Source organism: Temnothorax curvispinosus, unplaced genomic scaffold (genome assembly GCF_003070985.1).
Source record: "Temnothorax curvispinosus isolate PA1 unplaced genomic scaffold, ASM307098v1 QBEX01004747.1, whole genome shotgun sequence".
Classification (NCBI taxonomy): domain Eukaryota; kingdom Metazoa; phylum Arthropoda; class Insecta; order Hymenoptera; family Formicidae; genus Temnothorax; species Temnothorax curvispinosus.
The window spans coordinates 951,479-974,856 of NW_020214527.1; the positions used below are offsets into that span (position 1 = coordinate 951,479).

The window sequence follows — 23,378 nt, forward strand, 5'->3', positions numbered from 1 at the left end:
ATTTCTGCCTTCAATCCCCGAATATCTAACGGAAAAAATATACACATCCACTTTACACACATACACACACGCGCGAATTAGATTTTCAAGCTTTGCGTGAATAAATGTGAGGTAATTTTAACGGCCCTATTTTATGGCATAAATGAAAGTCGATAATTAATAAAAGCTCTCTTTCTCTCTCGCCTTCCCCTCCTCTGTCTTTCTCTCTGAAAGCGGAATGAACGTACAAACGGGGAAAAAGATCGGACAGATCTGATTCTCTAATGAATAGAACGCGGTCCTGTTTATTCGACTGCGGTCCGCGATATATTTTAAATATACTGATGTCGAGTCTATTGTACAAGCGATGTTTATTTCATCTCTTTAGGGTTCATTAATTTCACTTGCATTTTGCGAGAGCTCTTCGCGTAATTAGTTGACGGAGGTACATAAAGAACAAAAGATGCGATTACGGTCGGACAGGTACGAAATAAATGTGACCTTACATATATAGCTTCGTGTTTTTCAACGGACGATTGCGCTGCAATAACTGTCAACTAAAGCTTATAAATTTTGTTTTTTTTCCCTCTGACAATGTGACGCGCGTTGCATTCGAACGGAAAGTTGATAAATATAAATACTTTTATACCACGCTTATTTAAAGTTTATGCGATTAAAAATCAGTTGCAACAACAGTCTAAACTTGACGAGTGATGATAATTTGTCAGCAAGTGATTTTAATTATTTGCTGTATTTATCTCTAACTTATTATTTTAATTATGATATATACAAAAAGAAAAAGATTGATAAATACGATAATTAATACCATAGTCTTATAACACTAAAAAATTATAAATAGGTTATCTAAATTCGGTTTAACAGTTTTCCTTTCTTGATTAGTTCTATGGCGCATAATAAAAGAGTTTGCTTAATTAAAATTTAATTTAATTAAATAACATTGATATACAATATGATATTTTGTCTAAATCTTTGTAGTAAACAATATCGATATCGATACAATCGTCGATATTGACGTTAAGTCATTCGGTAATGACGTACTTTAACAGAGTCGCCAGCTTAATTTCAAGCATGCAAAACACACGGTCCTAAATTGGTTTAATGAATGCGAGTAGGAACGGGAATAGAGTCGCAACCAACGGTGACGTCGGGCATCGTCACGTCGCATTTTCAGGGAGAAATTGCAACCGCTCGGAGACGTTTCTAAGGCGCGATTTACGGAGCGAAAATAAATCTAGGTGCGATTCGTTATCTTGAGGTTTGGTAGAATGTCGGAGTCCGCAAATGGTAGAATTAGGATTGACAAATTCGGCTGTCGTCCTCGCGGAATGCGGCTTCCATATCAGAAGCCGGTAATTTTCTTGGCTTTACTAGTACGCATTCAGTTGGACATTGAATACGACGACAGTATTGTTAATTTTCCGTCGTTTATCCCGTAGACATTGATTATAATCATCCTTCTTCGTATAGATCGTCAGAAGTAATTCTACACGGAAACTAAGAAATCTTTGGACTGTTAGGCTGTTAACTAAACATGAAATCTGTTTAAAATCATATTGCAGAAGTGATAGAAATAGGATACATTTTTTATTCTAGTTTCTTTTTTCTTGTTCTTGATTATACTCTCCCATGTCATAAAGATTGCCGGTTTCAAATTTTCAACAACTCGTCGTCATTCAAGCCTGGAAAAAAAATATGAAACTAATATGTGCTAACAAAACGTGATAGATTATATATGTACGATACATTTAACTTTCGGCTCTTTCAAATTTCGCTTTTTCTTAATAGTTGATTATTGATTTGCAGACGAAAGCAAGATGAGGTGCAGGTCCTCGAGGAAACGATACGGATGCGTTCGGAGAAACAGAAAAAGGCCGGGGTTGAGCTGAACGCCACGTGTCACATATGCCTGAAAACCAAGTTTGCCGACGGCGTCGGCCACATCTGCAACTACTGCGACATCCGATGCTGCGCACGCTGCGGCGGAAAGGTCACTTTACGGTCAAGCAAGGTAAGAGGGCACGGGCAAAAGGAGTACGCGAATAAACGGCCGGAAGAATCGTGGGGGCCAGATTGATCGAGTTGTTGCGAGTATCTGTCCCGACGCGTGCCACTTTTCTTTCCGCGTATTACATCGCCGCACCGTGGAGAAACCTTTTGAAGGCCTCGGCGTAAAAAGATCACACGGGAAATAAAAATAGAGAGATACCCATCGGCGTGTGATGCCCGGCGATCAAGTTGATATTAACGCGTCTGATGTAAATAATACCCTCGTCGAGCGATACAGAACATATGAGGGATATACATCATTTTAACAAAATAACTAAAAAGAAAAAAAGACACGTAAAGACCGAAAAATGTTACTTTGCGATGCAAACGAGTGTTGCTCGAGGCAACATCTGAAGTGTGGAAAATAAACTCATTAAGCCCGCACTGTTAGAACGGACTTTTTTATGAATGTATAAATATATAAAGATAAAAAAATATTGTCGTCTTGATTTTATCTTGAACTTTGGCGTAGTACTTTTTATTTTTCTTTTTTATTTAGCTTTGTTCCTTAGCAAAGAAACAGGTGAATAAGTGATAAAGTCAACACGAGTTTATCGAATTTATAAATCTCGTGATACGAACAATTTATTGATTAGTGATGTGGTGAACAACACAACTCAAAATCACAGTTGATTAAATGCGGTGGATTGTACGGATACACCTAGCCTTTGCATGATCTTCAGAAAGATTTGACACATGCAGCGTACCGTTCTGCTCCGCAAATTAGCCTCGCCGTCGAAACGTTTCTTTTTTTTTTTTGGTGCAATTTTTCTCTTCCGTACTTCTCATAAAATCTCGACGGCCGGTGTGAATGTGAAAGCCAAGCCCCTCGTTCTCCGGTCAGACAGAAATTTCGCAATTGCCTCATTAAGCGCGCATGTATTCCGCGATGGCGGAGATAATGTAAGAAGATAACGCATGATTTGATGGAGAAGGGAAGGGGAGGGGGAATTTAGCTCGGACAGCGTTATCGAATCGCAACGAAACGAGAGGGAAACGTTGGACGGACAGTGATACGGGAGCCGCGGCAAATGTCGGGTTTTCTGGGAACAATTAAGAGCAGGGTAAAAGATAATAATCGGTGAGTATCGTCCGAGGACGCTTACAGCGGAATACGTCAAAACAATTGACCTTACGGTAGCGCGTCATCATCCCCGTGCCGGTGCGTCAATTAACCCTTTATCGCGGTATGAATACGGTATCCGTGGGCGTAAATAGCCGCCACGCGGATGCTCTGTCTCTTTATTTCGTCGAGAGTCTATTTCGCCGTTTTCGACTCGCTTCTACTCGCGCAATTTCGATCTTCCGGATTTTCATCCGTATAGAGATGAAAGATTAACGTCCGGCGAGCGGGACGTAACCGTATATGCAGTTCGACGCGCGCGGGACGAACGCCGGCGGGTGTGCTTTTAAAACTTCGCTATTATCCGCGCCCATCACATTCTCCGAGATCCGTACAGATTTTCGCAAACAGAAACTAACGCTCGTCGAATTTGCACCGTATACCGTTCTAACGCGATTATCTACTTGCGCAAATATTATTCTTATCTCCGCATCGGAGTGGTTACGTTCTCGTCCTCGCGCGGTATTACAATATCGATCTACCATATTCGAATCGTAGCCTTTCCGGCGTAATCCTTGTACTAATAATATATAGAAGTAACATATGAGATATATTCTATTGGTTCCTCGTACGGTGTAGTAACTATGTACTATTTATTACCGTGTCGCATACGCAAGAATGTGCGATATACGTTTAAGTATGCCGTTGGAGATATTTCACTTATAGGCGTACATAAGAGGCAGCTGCAATATATATATGCGACTTATGCACGCGTACGAACATAAATATAGAGATTTGAATAAATAGAAATATAATATTAGATTTCTTCCTTATTATTTTTAGCTTGGAGCACTGATTTTATCGATCGCCGTGTCTTCTGGCTTTATTTAATGACCCAGTTTCGTGACAGATAATTTACGGATTTAATACCGAAATAATTACTAAAAGGAAATCTAGAGAATATTTCTGGGTATAATACGCGCGGCGCGAATCACACGTTTCGCCTGCCGTGTGTGTGTGTGTGTGTGATATTTCGCGCAGGACACCTCTTTACTGCGAACATGTAATAGCTTTTATCTTTCGCGAGCGCCGCTGCATCTTTCATCTCTTTCAGCGCGGAGACAGAAAGCTCCATTTTCCGGATTATTAAAAGTAATCCGGGCGCTGATCAATGACGCTCACGAGCGCGCCCGCGTAAAATTTAACGGCGCTCAGGCACGGAAATGTCGGGCGCGCATAAGCCTAGGCGGACACGGGGGTAGGTGGGGTGTTTTGTAGTAAACCTCCCCTCCCGCCGCCACCCCCGCCGCCGCGGGTTGCACACGTGCGCGCACGCTACGCACGCACGCCTCCGTCATGGCCGCACGCAAGTACAATGACAAACGTCATCGTGAGCGAGCGTCGTTACATCATCGATCCGCGCCCGTGGAAACGATGGGGGCGGTGGACGGGAACGGCGGGACAGGGAAATGGAAAAGAGGGTTCTTTCTTCGTTTCAAATGAGCGGGAACTGTCCTACTCCGCAATCGCGTCGCGTCGCGTCGCGTTGCGTCGACCGTTTAATTGCGTCCCGTTGCGAAAACAACGAAATTACAGAGCTATCTAAATGTCTCACTTGAAGAGAATCGATACCGACCGCTCGTTTTATACGCAATCCGTAGCGATTTACTCGTCCGACTACGTCTGTGCGTCGTCGTTGTCGCCCGTCGGTCGTCAACGGGTTTCTTTCTTTCCCTCTGTCCCGTTCTTTTTTCCGTTCTCGCGGCCTGGACGCTGCGTGGGAGCCTATGAATGGGGCGCGTCCCTGCGTGACGTCACTCGTCGCGCTGGTTCACATGGAGGGAGTGGGTGCCGGGGGTGGTTGGAGCGCGGGGATGCCGGAGGAGTGGGTGGCTGGGTGGACGGTGAGACGTTGGGCGGTGTGCGAGGTAGGGAGGGACGGGGGGGTACATGACGCAACATATTGATCTAAGTTTGGTAGGGAGGGTGCGTGGTAGAGGAGCACGGTGGAGGTGGAGGAGGCGGCAGAGGGTGGTATATAAGGGGAGTGGAAGGAAGGGCGGAATAAAATATACGCTATCCGTCAAATCTACGCTCTTCTGGGATTTCTCGATGCGCACAGTTTTACTCAAGGATCGTATGTTGTTCTCTCGAATTACGGCGGCATCGGGAAGACGGCGAACTTATAGATAGTTCGTCTGTCGTCTGCCGTTCGATGCCGAGGCTACCGGGTAGACGTCGAAGATGACATTTGCAAAGAGAGTCGATAAGAATGAGGGAAAGAAAAAGAGGGATGACGGAATAACAAGATCTGCGACATTATGAACAACCGTTATGCGATCTACAATGGCAATCGCGACACGAAGATTGGCATCGAATTGCTAGACAGAAACAATCTCTCTTGGAGAGACGTGTCGAGCACTTGATTACTTCTTGAAATAAGTTCCTCGAAACGGAACCGAGGAGCCTTGTTATTGCTTACGGGATTTATTTATGGAGTGTTAGATCTTACTCATGAAACGTGCTATTACAATATAGATCCTAACTATGTACTGCAAGCGTACCTAATATGTTATACGTTATCTATTTTTATTATCTTTTTTTATCTGTTTGCCTTATTTTTACAATTGAATTAATTTGCCAGAAAATATTTAATCGAATATTTTTTCTTGTGAACTTTAAACTCTAATGAATTAAGAAAATGTCTGAATAAGTGTCTCGTGGACGTAAAGAGCAAAAGCATTCCTGAATGAAACGTGATTTGCAATACCTAAATGGCGATGTGGAAAGCGACGTCATAATAAAAATGTCGATGGCTAGAATACGCGACGTTTACGACCCATTCTGCGACCATTTTGTTTATCTACGCTTCGGGTTGCAGCTCCTCCGCTGGAAATCGACTATACGTCCGATGATATACCCCGCGATTGAAACGCGACTTACACATGCTCGCGCCACGAAATCGGTTCTATCGAATACTTTATTATCGCGCAAGCACAGACAGTAACATAGCGGGGAATCACCCCTGCGAGATTTTGCGTTATTTAGAAAGACACGAGGTAGTTCGGGAGATATACGAGAACGACGCAACGAGAACATGTGTATAACGTTAAAATACTTGTCGACTTCTCTATTTTATCGTTTTCCATAATCTATATTATTGATTGCTGGCCACTCTAATTCCGATCGTCCTTATTTTTCATATCGCAGAATTGTGCAAAATTATGTGCGATCTTGTACGGTCCTTTTCCTGTCTCGTGCTTCTGTTATGCTGGGTCGACATTGATAACGTGACTTGCTTATTTTTCTTGATTAGATGTGACTATGTACTTTCTTATTTTAAGATTATATTAAGGAAGATAGACAAAGAGAAAAACGACTGAGACAATACTCCCAAAATATATTTTTTAATACAAAATGCAGTTGCAAAATAATAAGAAATCAATATCGCGGACGTTAGCTTTTAAATAATTGGTGGTGCTTTAAAAAATGAATGTGTTAAAAAATGACTTGAAAGAAAAGCAAACATTTACACGAATTTTAATATCATTTCGAAACATTGTTATCACTTACGCTTTTGGCAAATTTCGCTACGTTATTTAAAAGCGCCGATGTTAAAAATAAATTTATATATCGTTCTACAGTTTTGATGCGATATTCACGGTTTTCTGCAGTTCTCTACTTCGCTTTCTTTCGCTCGAAAGGATTGGGACGGATGTCGTAATATATATTACAATGATCAATAAATACTTTGTTCTTCGTTTATTTTTATAGTCTTTTGATGTTGCTAGGATTTTGCTTCTTTTCTTTCTTTCTTTTTTTTTACAAAGAAATCTGGAGCATCGATGAAATATTTCTTAGAGAGTACTCGGATCCTCCAAACTCTTTGATAAATTTTAAAAAGGTTACAAACTGCTTTAATATTTAACAACAAGCATTAATCTGCAGAAGTTTACGTATGGTACAACGGTGTCTTTTTACTGAAATATTTCTCGCTCGCTTTAGTAATTCAGAGCGGCTGCATCTCGCACGTCGGCAATCATAAACGAATTACAGGAGTTACGTGTGTGAGACGATAATAAATATATGCGACTTTCGTGGCGCCTCGACATCCTCTACACACACATTCCCAATGGGGTATTAACGATCGAAAGTTCGCTAAGAACCCAGTACTTTGACTTACGGGCAGCATCTGTCGTTTCTCAACTGACGCTCTCCGTGGAGCAGCGACTTGGGAATACGACTCCCTCGACCGCTCATTCTATATGTAGGACACCTGAAAAGTTCGCCGGACAAAGTATAAGCCCTTGACGCTAATATAGATCTATGCTTCCTATCAGAAGGATGCAAAAGTGCAAAAGTCAAAGTCATTAAAAGGAGCGGAGTATATAAAATTGCGTTTCGTAAACTTTCGAAATCCTCGCAATTTCCGCGACGTGAAGGACTTGACGAGGAATTCTACGAGTTTCGCGTATGAAGCTGCACAGTTTAAATTCTCATTAAGACAAATCTTTATCGCTCATTAAATGTTTGTGCATCTGGGCACCTTTACACGCGCAGAAACATCGTAAAAATCATCATCAGTCATAAGTAGATGCACGTGTATACGTGTTTATTGGTATTACTTTACGTTGTTAATTTCGCATTATGTTAATTACGTCAATGTGATTTACTGACGATTGATAGCGGCGTGCACAATAACATCCTTCGGTGGTACACAATAATCCGCTGAAACCGGTGGTGGTATCATTTGAAACTCCGCCGAACTCGTGTGTGCAAACTGATTCCTAAAACGAGAGCACTTCGTAATTGCGTCAGCTTGCCTCAAAGGCTTGGCCGTCATTTACGAAAGCCGGACTTGTGCACGTTCCCCACGTACTTCGTCTGTATTATATGCTCGAGCATGATTCCAGCTTGGTCTTCCGAAGTGCCCCCCCGATACGGTGCCACGGTAGAGAGCTCATACGGAGCGAGCTCTACTTGGATCTGAAGGGCGATCTAAGTACGGATGTTGTTCTACACGTAGACGATTGTTGCGCGACTGAAACCCTTGGCGTCATAGTGTTCTTTTCGTTATCATTCCGTACGTTTTTCTCATCCATCAGGTGATTGCTGACAATAAAGAAGTCGGTTCTTTTGTCTCGCGACGCGCGACGGTCTCACAGAACTATTTTCTTCGAAAAACAATGCTTTATTCAAGAAAGCGGAAACTCCTTTAGACAAGACTGCGGATTTAGTTGATTTAGTTTCGGGTTCATTCCGAGTGATCAAAGAGGAAGGTCTGAAAGAACGGTGTTACGATATTACGAGTATATTGAATATATAGGATACATATATGTATATATATATTGTCTCATTTTTAATTATATTTTAATAATATAAATACGCGTATTTTTATTATCAAATTTTTTTTCTTTTTTAGGACATACGTAAATATATAAATTAAATGAGATTTACGATCAAATTATGTAATTTATTAAATAATGTCTCTTTCTCTCTCTCTCTCTTTCTCTCTCTCTCCCTCCCTCCCTCCCTCCCTCCCTCCCTCCCCCTCTCTCTCCCTCTCTCTCTCTCCGACCAATATTACCGGTAAGAGATAATTTGGCATGTGTGACAGGATACATATATATATATATATATATTATTCAAAGCTGGCATCGATCACATTTTCTGAAGTCAAGACGGAATTACGTTGATTCTCTGGCGAATATTACGTGCCGTGTAACGTTGACGTCGTAGTGACTTATCGGATTGACTCGTACGAGCTTGTGTGTATCGATCGTTCCTCGTGCTCGAAGTATCGGGACGTGGACGCGTCGATGACGACGCCGGTGTGTCATCGCCGTTGCCATTTCGGCTCGGCTGGCGGCGGTATCCCTGCCGGTGGGACTACGTACTTAGTGTCGTGATAAAGTAATCTGAATTAATTTGTCTCTAATTAATTAATGCAAATTACCGATGCGGGTCAATCCGCTGAATTACTGATCGTTTACGTGGCACCGGACTCTCTCGAATTATTGCGCAGGCGGGACAGTTCGAGGGGAGGGGGAGACCTTCTTCTCCTTTTTTTTAAGATTGACAGATAATTCACATATGTCACACATACGTACGAAATATTTTTGGCGGACGAAGGACGCCGGCGAAGGGAGGCCGCAGAAAGGGGTTGAACTCTTGACATATTGCTGTCTAGGCAACTCAACGAAGTGCTCTTCAAGTTCTTCCCGTCCACATCTATCTTTGCTGCTGCTGCTGTTGCTTCCTCCCTTGCTCCGAGCTCCCTTTCCCCGCATTTTCGTTGTTCTCTTCTTCACTCCTGGCGGATTCTTCCTTACAAACGTGCTGTCAGTTTGCATCGCGGTATTGTCGGTGTACTTCGTCGGGGTATACTCGCTTAAGCGTACCTCGATCGTCGTACGCACGTGCGACGTCGATGGTATTTGAATTCACCGGGAAATTCGTCTCGTGGTCGCGGTTTGAGGTAACAAGCTTGAGTGCACACGTACGCGACTCGTTTTCTTCTACCGCGTTCTCCGTGCGTACCTCTCATAGCTTTCGACCTCGCTCTTGGAAATTTTCCTTTCCGATTCTAGAACGGTAAGCTTACAGCCCCGCTGCGAAATGATGTCAAAAGTTTTCCGATAATTCTTAAAGAAACATTTGACGAAACGTGCGAATCAGGAGAAACATGCCCAAGTGTCTAAACGTCTTCGTATTCGTCTATGAAAATCATAGAGTGTAGCATTGTAATAAATTCTTGATGGTTGCAGTTGATTATGTGTGTGTGTAACATAATTTTCATTGAATTAAAGGGGAAACAATCTCAGTATAGCTCGTACGAATGATATATTTTATGGACATACTTTATTTGGCAATTTTATTAAGTGACTAATTTTATTCAACAGCGCTGAGAATTAATGGATATTGCAGAGAGTTGTGTGTACTTTCATACGTAGCTAATAAAATAATTTTGTAATGCATGTGGGATATTATTTCACTTGGGATTAAATGTAAGAAAAAGATGTGACCTATATATGTAAATATTACCATACAGTACTGCAATAGCGAATTGAGGAGTTATCTGCATTTATTAAAATTACATATCGCGCAATATTATCCACATGCCGCTACAGAAATTATATGTTCTTTTGAGGCAGAGTTTGACAGAGTAACTACAGCGAATTCATGATACTGAATCACGTTCACTCGGCACGCAGCGTTCAGACGAAGTAGGTTGATAGGCACTTACTTTCTCAGCTCTCAACAAATTCGTCATGAAAGTAAAATAAAGTTTGTCATATTTGACGTCAATTTATGTTTTAAATTTGGATTCTTACAAGAATAATTAAAGTTTTTTCCTGTCGCGTGCGGCACTCCGTTCTCAGGGAATAACGAAACCTCCAATTCTACATTATTTGGGAGCGTCATTGATCCTCATCATGATTTTCTCAATGTAACGCCGGAGTGGGCAGCAAAGTGTTATCGATGAGAGTTTGCATAGGCATTGTTTTGTAGTTTGCTACTAAACGCTCCATCCATCACTCTCTATCTTGATGAAATATTCTACTAGTTCCTATTCACAGTGCAAACTACTTGATTCGAGCGGTAGTTCGCTAATTGTGAACCCTCATTATATTCGATACACAACAGTTGCGTATAAGAATGCACACTTTCTATAGGTAATTTATTGAAACGATTAATCTCTTATTAAATATGCCGCCTTAAGTTATGCTATTGTTTCTTTGTAATCACAATAGAATGTACTAATATCACATATATTACTAATAATCACAAGAGAATATAGTAGACGTTTTTTTAGCAGATATTTATTATTACCTAATAATTTGCTCGTATTACTCTTTAAAAACAGATTATTTAAATAATATTAGATACATAATATATTTGACATATATTCACAAAGCTGAAAATGCAAAAATAGAAATATCGTTAAAAAATAATACAGAGTTATAATTGGAGGGGTAAAAGCCATAGTGGTGTAAGTATTCTAATATATTGACTCGATGTGCATAGATGCAATCTATACAATATATAAATTGCATCTATGCCGAGTCAATATTTTAAAAAATTTACCACTATAGTTTTTACCCCTCCAATTATTAATATTATAAATTATGAATACACGTTTTTGTAAGTTTGGAAACGGCTTTGATTTACATTTATTTTATATATCATTTTATTATATTAAAATGCGAATTAACATTTAAGACAAATTGATAAACGTTTGCAAAAAGAGGAATTTTTTTCTTACTAATAAAGATTTATAAAAAAAGGTCGTAGAAAAATCGTAACTATCTTTTAATCGTCTACGTATGCGCTGCGAGCATTTCTTTTGTTACACTTCTCAGCTCTACGTTCGCATCTGTTCAATTTAATTTAACATTACTCAGATCTCCGTGTGGATTTGCATAAGAATATAGCCCAAGGCAATGGCCCGGTCCGACGACGGAAACTTGGAGAGGAATTTACAATTTCTCTTTGTAAAACCAGCGAGATTTCAAACCTTGCGGAGCAGAGCGGATACGATTGTTCTAAATACACGCCGTACTTATTTGATTTAAAGCGCGTTTTTGATTCCGTTTCCCGGATTGTGTTTATCGTAAAAATAACGCGCCCAGAACGACAAGTAAGCCGTAAAATAGGATACGTTGTCTAGGCTACTCCAGTTGGCGTGTCTTTCGCTTCTATAATCAATCTCACGCCGCTTTATACATTCCAATTAGCTTGGTAACCGGCCGACTTCCTATAGGTAATTTCCTATTAATATCCTCGTCACTGGCCGCACGCGGTGACCTGGATCGATAAGTTTCAAGATACTTTCGCGCTTTGGAGAGATAAAATTTTTGCGCACCCATTCGTTCCCTTGGCAATCTTTAATAAAGCACACACCGTGTAAGTCCTTTAAGAGCACTCGTCCCGAAATATCCCCTCCCAGTGTCGAGTTACAAATAGAAGATGCTCGCGCTATTTTTAGTCGCGGTCAACAGGAGAACGCTACTTTTCTGGTTGCAGGTGATATGGGTGTGCATACTTTGCCGGAAGAAGCAGGAACTTCTCTCGAAGACTGGACAATGGATGTCGAAGACAGGCGCCGTGGACAGCGCGTTGCTGCGGCAAATGCAGGAGGACTTGCAGGTGGGTGGTCGTCAGGGACTCGCGGACCAAACTCGGGATAAAAGACCGAAACTCGAGAGGGCGCACAGCGCGGCTGAGAAAGAGAATTTGCCGTTATTACAGAGAAGCGGAAACTGTCCTCTCAGGAGACAGTACTCCCAGCAAGAGCAGGTAACGTTCTCCTCGCTCGCCCGATATTCTTGTCGGAACGCACTCTTTTATTTACAAGGCAGATATATTTTTGCGCACGTAAATGCTCGGGATGCTCCTACACTCATGAATATGTAACGTCGCACCGTGATAAGTTCGCAATAATTCGCACATTTGATATCTCCGCGATTTATTTATTTACGAACGGAAGGAAAGAGATCGAGGCGTTCCCGTCACATAACCGAAGGATTATCAGCCCGCGCCCTCGCGACGTATAACACCGAGCACTCAGTGAGTCTGTGTTCCTGCGGTTGCAGATCTCGGGTCGCCGGATGTCCACGAGCGACAGTGGGGTGGAAATGTCCGTTTCGCCTCACGCGAGAACTTTACCAACCCCCCACGTGGTTGGTTCTTACCCGGTGCAACAAACTCCGAGGCATCCTGCAGTCTATCCTGACGACGATCCCAATTTATACCGAGGCGAGCTCGACGGTCTGATGAGACAACATCCGCAGAACTATCAGAGGCAACGGTCGACTTATCAAGTAAGAGAACAATAACTTCGAATGATATCACGTTTCGTCTAAAATTTGCAAATTTCGTTTTTAACAAAGTAATAATAAGTATATAATTTAATAAAATAAAACTGTATAATTTTTTTTATATATACATTTATCTGGAAAAAATTAAAAAAATTTAAATTTTTATAAATAAAAATGCTAGTTAATTACCTTAATTCTTCATCGAATAACAAATCTCAACAAATTTTTTTTGTTTCTTAAATTGTACCATGTTTTACGATTAATTAACGACAATTATATTTGAGTTTTGTAACATATCGATTATTTGACGCAGGATCAAGGTACAGATCTTGGAATGACTTATGGTCAGACACCGATGGAGACTGGCTCCGTTCGTACTGCAGTGCATCCCTCTCAGCAGCATTCGTTACATCAGACGCAGGGCGGACGTCCCACTCAACCTGCATCAACAGTGGGCGTCCCGCAACAAAGAAGTTTCAGTAGCAGTGAGGAAGAGCGAAGCACACCGGAGTGCGCCAGCGACGAGCCGGACGAATCGGAGAAGGGTAAGCGAATCCTCCAATCCCAATATTTATCTCTAATTATACACCCACTCGATATAAATTAACGAGGTACTTCATTTGATCGATATTACTCGCAATATAAATTTTATTCGAATTCTTTGAAGAAGAGTTCTACTCTTCACAATAAAAACTTTTAAAAATTTACTTAACTTATAAAATTAAAGCTAATTTATTTGTATCATAAAGTATAATCTAGATTAATCCAAATTATGTGATATATACGAAACGGTTTATAACGGTATAACAGTAGTACGCGTTTGTATAAAGTACTTTCAGTCGAGTCTTTTTTTATTCATTTGTTGTATTAGTTTTTTAATTAATTGATAAAATAAAACTTTACAAATATTGCGATAATTGTAACTAATGGTATTTTTTGCAAAATATACTATTAGTAAAATTAAAAATGGTCAAATCGCTGCTGAATTTATTCTAAAATGTACAATGGAAACATCAGGTGATCGGAAAAGTCGGCTTTGCCCTTGAAAGTCAAAAGAAATGCACGAGAAAAGATTAGTCTTTCCGTGTCAATAGATATTTGGTTTACAAAGAACGCGTATTTACGATATTTGTACATAAGGCGGTTATGGAAAGTGTAATCGATCGATCCAATGCTCGTGTTTGATAGTAAGATAACATGTATTTATAAAATATAATATCAATCGGAACATTTTGTATTAAATATGACTTAATGCTATTAAATTAATTTAATACTTACACGACACGGATAAAAGAAAGATCCAATTACATATATGTAATTCTTTGTTCCGACAGTTTTTGTTTAAACCTTATTAATGAAATTATTTCATGATTGCTGTTAGCTAAAAAAATTAAGAAGATCTATATGCTTTGTGAGTTAATTTTATATATAAAAATTTTACATTTTTTTCAAAATATAATAAAAACGCAAGATTTCATCGCGTTTCAATTATGAGACACTTCAATAAAGGAATAGATCAGCTGTACTTTAATTGGTCATCAAAGTAGCTCGTAAATTTCATGCGCATATCCAGTAATATTTTGGCGTCGCGTTTGTTTTCGTGGAGAACGTTTTGTTCCCAAAAATTGGAGGAAGGGAGCCGTGTGTGCGATGTATGTATGCGATTCACAGTTGATTAAACGCGAGATCGACGAACTGTGAACCGACTCATCCAGGTGCGCACCTGTAGGGTGAAGTTCTCTCTTTCTCTCTCTCTCTCTCTCTCTCTCTCTCTCTCTTTCTCTCTTTCTCTCTTTCTCCCTCTTTCTCTCGCAGAGTACAGAAATAAACTGTATTCTGCCTACCTTCGCCGCGCATCACTTTTTCCATATGATGAAGGTCGGATACGCCGAGTTTCTGCGTCGATCGCACAACAGAATCCCTAGTGCGAAATTCGTGTCTGAGCATCTTGGGTCATCGCATGTGTAATCACGATAACACATCGATCGATGACTGAGCGTAAATCAAATCTTGTGCGAGACGGCGTCGTAAAATTTCTCTCTCGGGGAGAATCAGTCGACCCGGGTTTAACCCAGACGCGCGCAACCCTGTTACCCTCGTGCGAATTTCACGGACAACGCGAATGGCAATCAAGATCGCGACGAATAATACGGTCGCGTTTAATAATTTCCACGCGAGTGCATCGTGCATGGTAACGCACACGTGAAATGTCACGTTATATAACTTGATGCGCACGTATCGATTTTATAATGGCCAGCGCGCTCGATGCCCTTCTGGTCCTCCCAGCGATCCTGCCGCGAAGTATTGACCGGATCTGATCATACGTGTCTTCTTCGATTGGGAGGAGGGACATCTCTTAAAGATAAGAGGACATCCGTCCTTTTTAAATCCTCGATCAGTGCACCGCGATCGTGTATCGCGTCCCGCGTCGCGCCGATGTATCCCGCGGGAATTCTCAGGTTCTGTCCTCCCGGTCTCGCCGTTGCATTGATCCTTGGCATCCTCTCGCCCCTCGCTCACCCATCCTTCCAACTCTCTCTTGCGCTCTGCTTGCTTTTCTCTCTCTCTCTTTCTCTCTCTCTCTTTTTCTCTCTCTTTCCCTCCCTCTCCCTCCTCTCTTCCTCCCTCCTCCCTCCCTCCCTCCTCTCTCCCTCCCTCCCTCTCACCCTTCTACCCTTCGCCGCGGTCTTCCTATTTCCAACCCCGTCTCTCTTCTTCCTTCTTGGTACCTCGCTACGCCCACACGCTGGCCGTGACGTCACGCGGCCAGCACGTGGGCGAATTCAAACATCTGCCCCTTCTTCGTTTCTGAATAGTTTTCGACCTCTAACCGGCCAGGACTTGGTCAGAAAAAAGGACCGCTGGCTCAAAGGCTCAGTGCTTTCCTCGAACCCGTCGAATGATTATTTTGGAGATCATTTCTCCTTCCAGCACTCCTGAATTTACGAGTGCACTTCTGACCCTTCGTTTCGTTAGCGCGAACCGATTTATCACTTACTTCCTTTGATTTCGAGAGACAAATCCCTGCGTTTGAAGGCACGTACAATACCGATGCATAATAAGATTAAACATTTCCGCAGCTTCACTTTTGAAGTTAATTCGACCATAACTTTGAGTTCTTGAGCAATAAGGTTAATTTAAAAAAAATAAAAATAATAAATAAAAAAAAAAGAAAATAAACCAAACCAACGTAGTTTAGCGAAACGGGGTTACGAAATGTCATCGGGAGCACAATGAAGATCACGTGAATCCACATTCCTCGTTACCCCTCCGCGCCGTTCGTTACTTATGAACGGAGGCTGGACAAACTTTGACATTTTCCCCACTTCTGAGCAATGAGAAAACTGCGTACGATACCGCTTTTTAAATCGATGGACGGAAACACCGATGCGCGTTACATTATTTTTTTTCTTCCTTCCTTCGCGGCGCGTTACACAGTGGTTCCGGTGGGAGTTCACAGACTAATTTGTCCGCGCAACGTGCGCCGACCATTTTCCATGATTGATCGCCCTCGTGACAAACGAGAGAGTACTGTACTCGCGATAACCGTAATTATATTAGCGCTCGGAGTAGCGTTTTATGCACCGCAGTAGTTTTCTTTTTTTTTTGCGTCACGTACTCACGCGACACAACAGAATCGAATCTTCTCGAGGAAGGTAGAGACGGAGGGTAGACGGTATTTCGTATAAATTTAATCCGAAGACATTGCAATTTGACGGTCGGACGAACAAGGTTTCGGTGCCGTATTAATCTTTCTCTTTTTTTTATTTATTTATATGGAGTTTTTGCTCATTCATAAATCTGGCGCAACGCGCACATCTAGATTAGTTTTTACGCAGGAATTAAAGTACGTTGTTGAATCTATCGCAGAAAAAATAGACAGCCGGTACAATAAAAGAGAAATTGTGTGAAATTGAGTCGGTCGTAACTGCTCCTTACTTTCACGCTCTAACAGTACTGCGTATGTTGCGTGTCATTTAAACCATGTCGAATACGCGTTAAGCGTACGTGCCTTTTAATTCAATTAATTTATGGAAAAGCGTTCGGTTAATATGCCTGAGGAATTAAGGAAGAAGTGAATGTCCCGTAATGTTGCTCGCTATGGAAATTAAACGAAATTGCCTTCTCGCGCAAACTAAAGTGATACTTTAGCGAGAAACTAAAGTGATATTTATTTTATACAGGTAGTTACGGATTCATGTAAATGCGCAAACATGTGGGCGCGGAGTGCATTACGCATATACGCGCCTACCGTATATCCGGCGATGCAAATAGTTAAAGCAAACTCCGCTTAGATTTTGCCGCACAGCTTTGATCCCGTCACCTTTTCTTCCTCACCCCCCCTTCCTGAGATATCCGCTTCTCCACGTTTATTTCTGTCGGTGGAGACACAGTAGGCCGACTGTCTGTGTATACTATATGTCGCTACGTGATATTTCCTCTTGATCGCTGCGCGATAGCTTGGGGATAAACACGGAGGCCGGAATCAAGCGGTCGCTACTCCACAGAAACTGACGACTGCGAGTTACGCGTATCAAAGACACGCATCGCGCCATGCTGTTGTGACGCACGGTCTGCCTACCTTCAATAAAAATGCCAATAATAGCGGTAATGCGGACCGATAGTCTCGACTTTTTTTTCCCCCTGTATTTTTTTCGACGAAACGATGCGCGGTAAACTCTGCGGGAACGCGTGACAGTCTCGATGTCTATTAATTAATCGCCTTTGTTGTGAATATCATTTGAACGAACTATAAGATGAAGGGGAAAAAAGGATACAACGTGCATTGGATGATCGATCACACGCCTGCCCGATGGCGAGATTGACGATCGGTTTCGCACATCCATGTCGGTTAATTTCAATTTTAATTTAACCGATTATTTGCCTTTTTGCGGTTTTTGATTCTAAGGAATCAGAGTAAAACTATGGCCATGAAGCGTCTGGCCGTAACAAATATTCGGGATAAGATGAAGTGTATACCTAATCGAATATGTTTCTTTGAAAAGTCTTACGAACAGAAATGATTGCGCGCAGCCAATTGTAACGCAAGTAAATTAAGACCGAATAACGACGAGTAATCACATGTGAGAATCGCTTTAAATGCGCGAGGGAAGCGACGGGCTAGCCCGACGGTGGTGTTGTTGCTCCCATTCGTAGATGCACAATACAATTAGTGAATAGATAATTAGTTTGTAGAAGCGAGGTAAGTTACGTGTGTGCTCATATGTTACCCGGGCGATCGCCCGTTTTTTTTAACGGGGACCTGCGGGGAATCCGGATTCAAGCGCGAGACGCAACGTGTCTCCTCGCGAGGACAGAGAGGGGAGGGGGTGAAAGAAGGAGAGATATTTGCAGAGCAAATTAATTGCCAGGAGAAACGTTTGCCGCACGATCGATCTGGCCAGCGATAATCCACTTCTCGTCTAGTCTCTAAGTAATCTCTTCTCCACCGTTCATATTCTCGCGTTTCTCAGCGTCGGAATCAACGCTAATGAAGATTTCTAGTCCGTTTTCAGCAGTCGCGCACCTGCGGCGCGCGAAAAACCACACAAACCCAGACCCAAAATAATTCTGACACCTGCTGATAGCGCGACTCGATGCGACAGTAATCGCACGCTTAAACGCCGTAATATCTAAAAAGTCTCGCTCTCTCGCCGTTATCGATCACGGCTCACCGGCGAGATAGCGAGAGGAGGTAGGTGTACTCGGCATTTCGAGTTTACCCAATTTCGTTATCTCGGTAATGAGTCTTCGTCGGCGCGGTTTTTACCCGTGCTCCTCGCGCGGTCGAACTTCCGCAGCTCAGCGAAATTTTTTTCACGAGAAATAGGAACGCAAACGAGATATCGCCGCCGCTACCGCCGCCGCTGCCGACGATGACTACGACGGCGGTGCGGTGCGAAAGTGGGCGTGAGGCGGCGCCAGGAATGGGGTGGTAAAATCTTGGGGTGATTTATACGCGGTGAGTCGGTGTCATCTAACTTTTAAATTAAGATTCTCTGCACTTTTCCCCGACGCGTGACTTCGCGGTCCCTCTTTCCGTTCGCCGCAACGACATCTGCTACTGTTACCGCGCCCTGGCGCGCGCACTTCTTCTATTTATTACCCGTGCCTGTATCTCGTCGGGCGGAAAATGCCACCACGCTCCTCGCGTCGTCAGGTACCTGCGGATGCGTGACTATTCCGCCTACTTTAAACGCGCGCTTAAACGCCCATCGACAGTCGCCCCGAGGCTCCTCATTTTGCGTTCGCGTACCGAGAACGGCGCGGACGACGTCTTTTATGCAGGTCGTTACTTTGCGACGAGGCGCGGATACGCGACGTAAAGGTCCTCTCCTTTCACTCTGCCTCATTGGTGTGCTCTTACTTCGCGGTCTCGGTTACGATTTACGTTAGCGTGCGTGTGGAAGTTAAATTCATTGTTTCTGGGACACCGAGCGTGAAATTTTCGTAACCAGACGGGTTTCATTGTTACGCACGCGCTTTCGGTCATCAATGGAGCAGCTCTCCCGCTTTTATCGTCTCTCGTTATGTCGTAATGCTGAGAGATCGCATTGACACACGGATATCAAATGCGCACTGCCGCGTGGAACACGGATATGTAGGTGTCGTTGAATGATATAAGGATGCTCTCTCGTGGCGATCGTATTACCAATTTGTTAGTTTTACGAACCGCGAATCTCTACTTTTTTTTTTATCGCACTCGTCGCCTACGTACTGACAATATACATATACAACGAGACTTCTTCTCCCTAACGTCCCTTTTATTCGTTCTTCGATCCAAAAATACTCTTTAACGATTTTTAGTACTTAATCATGACAAAATTAATGATACATTTCTTTCAGCGAGAGAATTATCTGCGAATAACGACTTGCACAACACATCGTCCGAGGTCAAAGAATTATTCGCATCTCGTGATGTTCTCGTAGCATGGTTGTAAAATAATACCGTTCGCGGTAAATTCAGAATCGTTGAATTGAGTGAATAATATGCTTTCGCATTTTTATTTTGTGCGATCTTTTTCCCATTCACAGATGTTCAACCGCTCGTTGTACCTTCGTGTCTATCATTCAGTCTTTCTACTTACGTCTGCGTCTTGTGTTTTAAACACACCGAGCACGAAATCTTGCACAGATAATTCCATATTTTCGATATATCGCATCGGTGTTTTTATATACATATATAAAATACACCAGCTCATTTCTGATTCTGATCATTCTGTAGATGAACCGCGGCGGCCAGGCATATCATTTCGATGATTAGCAGTAAGTCAAACAATATGTTGCAATGTGTAGTTAAAGGGAGATCGGCTTTTAGGGCAAAAGCCGCTGCCACTAGGGATGACTTCCAGGGGTACGCGGGAGAAGGCGGCAGACAGAATGAATCGGCAATTCCCCGCGGTACTTAATAATTTTATTACATAAAAATACCAAGCAAATCAACTTTCGCTATATATTAATCGCTACACATATATCTAATTGTATGTATACTTACATATACATATATATAATATGTATATCTGTGCGTATGCGTGTGCATGTGTGTGTACGTATATCTGCCGACCGGTCGTGCGTATCGAGCATAGGGACCGAAAACTGTTTCTCTTTCTGGTTTATCTAACTCTCGTGGCTCGATTACGCGCGTATACGTTTTATGTTACTTTTTTTTACGCATTTTTTTTTCGTGCTCTTCGCGCGGGGTTTGATAACTCTTTTAAAATTCTGTCTCGCTAATCCAATTTCAGGATGAAACTTCATTGGCAACATACCGTCCATACTTAATTGTGTTTAGGTTTCTTTTATACTGTCTTGCACTTTGCGAAGAAAATTATCTTTCCGCGCCCTCAGGGACACATTCACGTTAGCGTTGCCATGAGAAAAACGCGGGGATACGCATAGTGAAAAAAAATAGCAAGTTTTTTTTTTCTACGAGAGAGAAGCCCGTGACTAGCACGTCACGTGATGCGACCGATCGGCAGAAAATTGTAATAGACTTTATTTGTTCTACTTTGGACGGCTATGAATCGTGCACAGGTATATTTTTATCTACACTTTACTCAAGAATATATACGCGTACACACATACAATTCCCACAAATATCTCCACGTCTCGAGATTTTCCATTCGCTCGCATATACGCATTATCTGGATATCCGCATAAATCCGTAGATACTTACTTTCCACTTAATCGGAATGATGACGCTGCAGCAAAATTACGTTTTTAAGATTGGAATTGGGATTGTGTTTCATGTGTCTTATTTTATTTTATTTTTCTGTATTAAGTTTTTAAACAGTGCTACCTTTGGCATCCGTACGATAAGCGTTTAGACTTTCTTCAAAGTTCAAGAGAGTTTAACTTCCGGGGAAAATAAAGATAATGTTATTTTGGAAATATCAAGACTGTTTTCTCCAGATATTAATGATGTAATTGATATTACAAATGTATCGATTTGATATTTGAATACGATTTTACGGAGGCCAAATTTGTATCTTTCGTTTATACGATAATTTTTCATGTGTTTTGTGTCTCGCCCAATTTTTTTGTGTAAACGGATAAAAGTTTGTTATGTCTACCATTATAATCTTGCTGTCCTAAGAAATTTAATAGAAAGCGTCTCAATGCAGAACTTTAGATGGACATCTCGCCAAGAGGAGACTGTAATTATCGTTATGCACGTACGCGCACACGTACACACACAACCACACGATCCCTGCACAAATTTACGCATATAGTCGTACTTTTTTTGCGTCTCTCGCCAATCGTGTGCCAATCGTAGGCAGATTCAGACGTACGGTTCTACTTAAACGCTTCTCAGACGTCGTCTATAGCACATTTATCGCGGGCAAGCTTGCACCGCTGCCTTATCTCGTTTCCGTTAGGGTATATTGCCACACACAAAACGCACACACAGAGCTGACACGCGAGTTAAAGAGGGAGAAACATATCGGGCAGGGCGGGGAATGCGAGGCATCGCAGGAAGGTGCACTCGACTCGAGATAATGACAGGCTAATCCTCGAAACACGATAATGCTTTCGTTTTCGGTGCGTAGATTAACGCGAACGCCGAAAAACGAGAAGCCGTGTAAGATTGGAGCAGGACGCGTGCGCAGAGAGAAGATCTCGAAGGAAGACCGCGAAAGGATACGCTCTTTTCTCTCTAGAGAGGCGCGGGAGAGAGAATCGGCATAGCTAGAATTAAGAGTTTGCGATGCGATAAAAAAAAAAAAAGAAAATCCGCGCACGCGCTCGAAGAGGGGAGAAAAGGGGAAAAGCAGGAGAAAGAAAAACACGAAACGTTTTGGATCTACTGTAGGGAAGGGGTACTACCACCACGCGGGAGGTCCGAAATCGATGTCCAGTGGTGGGCGTAGGCACAACGGATCCCACAATGGGCACCACGGGTCGGACGCGGGCATGACGGCCGTGGAGCATAACGGCCACCATCCACCGCGAGAGCCGCGAAAAGAAGAGAGCACTCTCGTCAGACGGAGCTTCCGAAGATGCGGCGACGAGTGGCGCGCCGACAGTAGGAGGTGCGTTTCAAAGGAGGCTGACGATCGTGTGCGCCGCTTTTTTCTCTCTCACTTTCGCGCCGATTTTACGCGATAAAACGCGTTAACCGGTAACGCGAATAAAAACGAAAAACGTTCGTTCGAGAGTCTCGTCGCGGAGATCCCCTATCGCAGAAGTTCGAGACGGTGATTTCTTTTTCGCTGCAACACGAAAAGAATATTCGTTATAATTATCATTACACATTTGCAACACGCTTTAAGGATACACGAAAGTGATAATCAATTATTATCCCTCACTTTTTTCGTATTACATTTAAAAAAATTAACATTGAGGTTGAATTAAATACGATACTTGTATCATCAAAACTCTGATGCAACCCCGTGCATTTTATTTCAGAAGTTTTTAATGAACACAAATTGAATGATGAACTTTTATGATTGGGGATTTTCATTATTACACTTTACACAAAATCGTATTAATTGAAATATATGTATCAGAAACAAAAGACACACTCGGACATCTTTAACTATAATAAGTCAAGCGGGACACTCATATTCGACGCTTCGGTTTAAACAAGAAACGGAAGTGATAACGTAAGAGAAGTTGCATCATTGGACGAAGATATTTATTTATTTTGTTACATATTTTGTAAAAAAAACATCAATCTCTACCGTGCGTACTGTAATTAAAAGTACGACAAATTGAAAAATAGCTTGTCTTTTGATGGAATATTTTTTATAATTTATATAATCAAAATTTTGCCGGAGAGCACACTATTCTAATTTATCGTACTATAACTCTCTTTTTTAAATTAAATACCAGATTACTTAAAATATGTTTGCATTTTTACACGATATGGGAAATCCGAGTTTATATCCAAGTTTTCAATATTGTTTTGATCGAAGTATAAAAAAATGTTGAGAGCAAGTTCTTGA

General features: G+C 41.9%; 1 protein-coding gene across 4 annotated transcripts in view; it reads left to right on the plus strand.

The window, feature by feature from the left end:
• LOC112453862 (regulating synaptic membrane exocytosis protein 2) overlaps positions 1-23,378 on the plus strand; it is a 57,908-nt gene that overhangs the window by 3,983 nt on the left and 30,547 nt on the right. For all 4 annotated transcript variants that reach the window (XR_003040670.1, XR_003040671.1, XR_003040669.1 and 1 more), the window contains exons 2-6: positions 1,804-2,008; positions 12,137-12,409; positions 12,706-12,933; positions 13,244-13,475; positions 22,244-22,463. Coding sequence is in view for 1 of the 4 variants with exons in the window: in XM_025014849.1 (XP_024870617.1) it covers positions 1,804-2,008; positions 12,137-12,409; positions 12,706-12,933; positions 13,244-13,475; positions 22,244-22,463 (1,158 nt within the window). In the remaining 3 variants the exon portion in view is untranslated. The remainder of the gene's footprint in view (positions 1-1,803; positions 2,009-12,136; positions 12,410-12,705; positions 12,934-13,243; positions 13,476-22,243; positions 22,464-23,378) is intronic.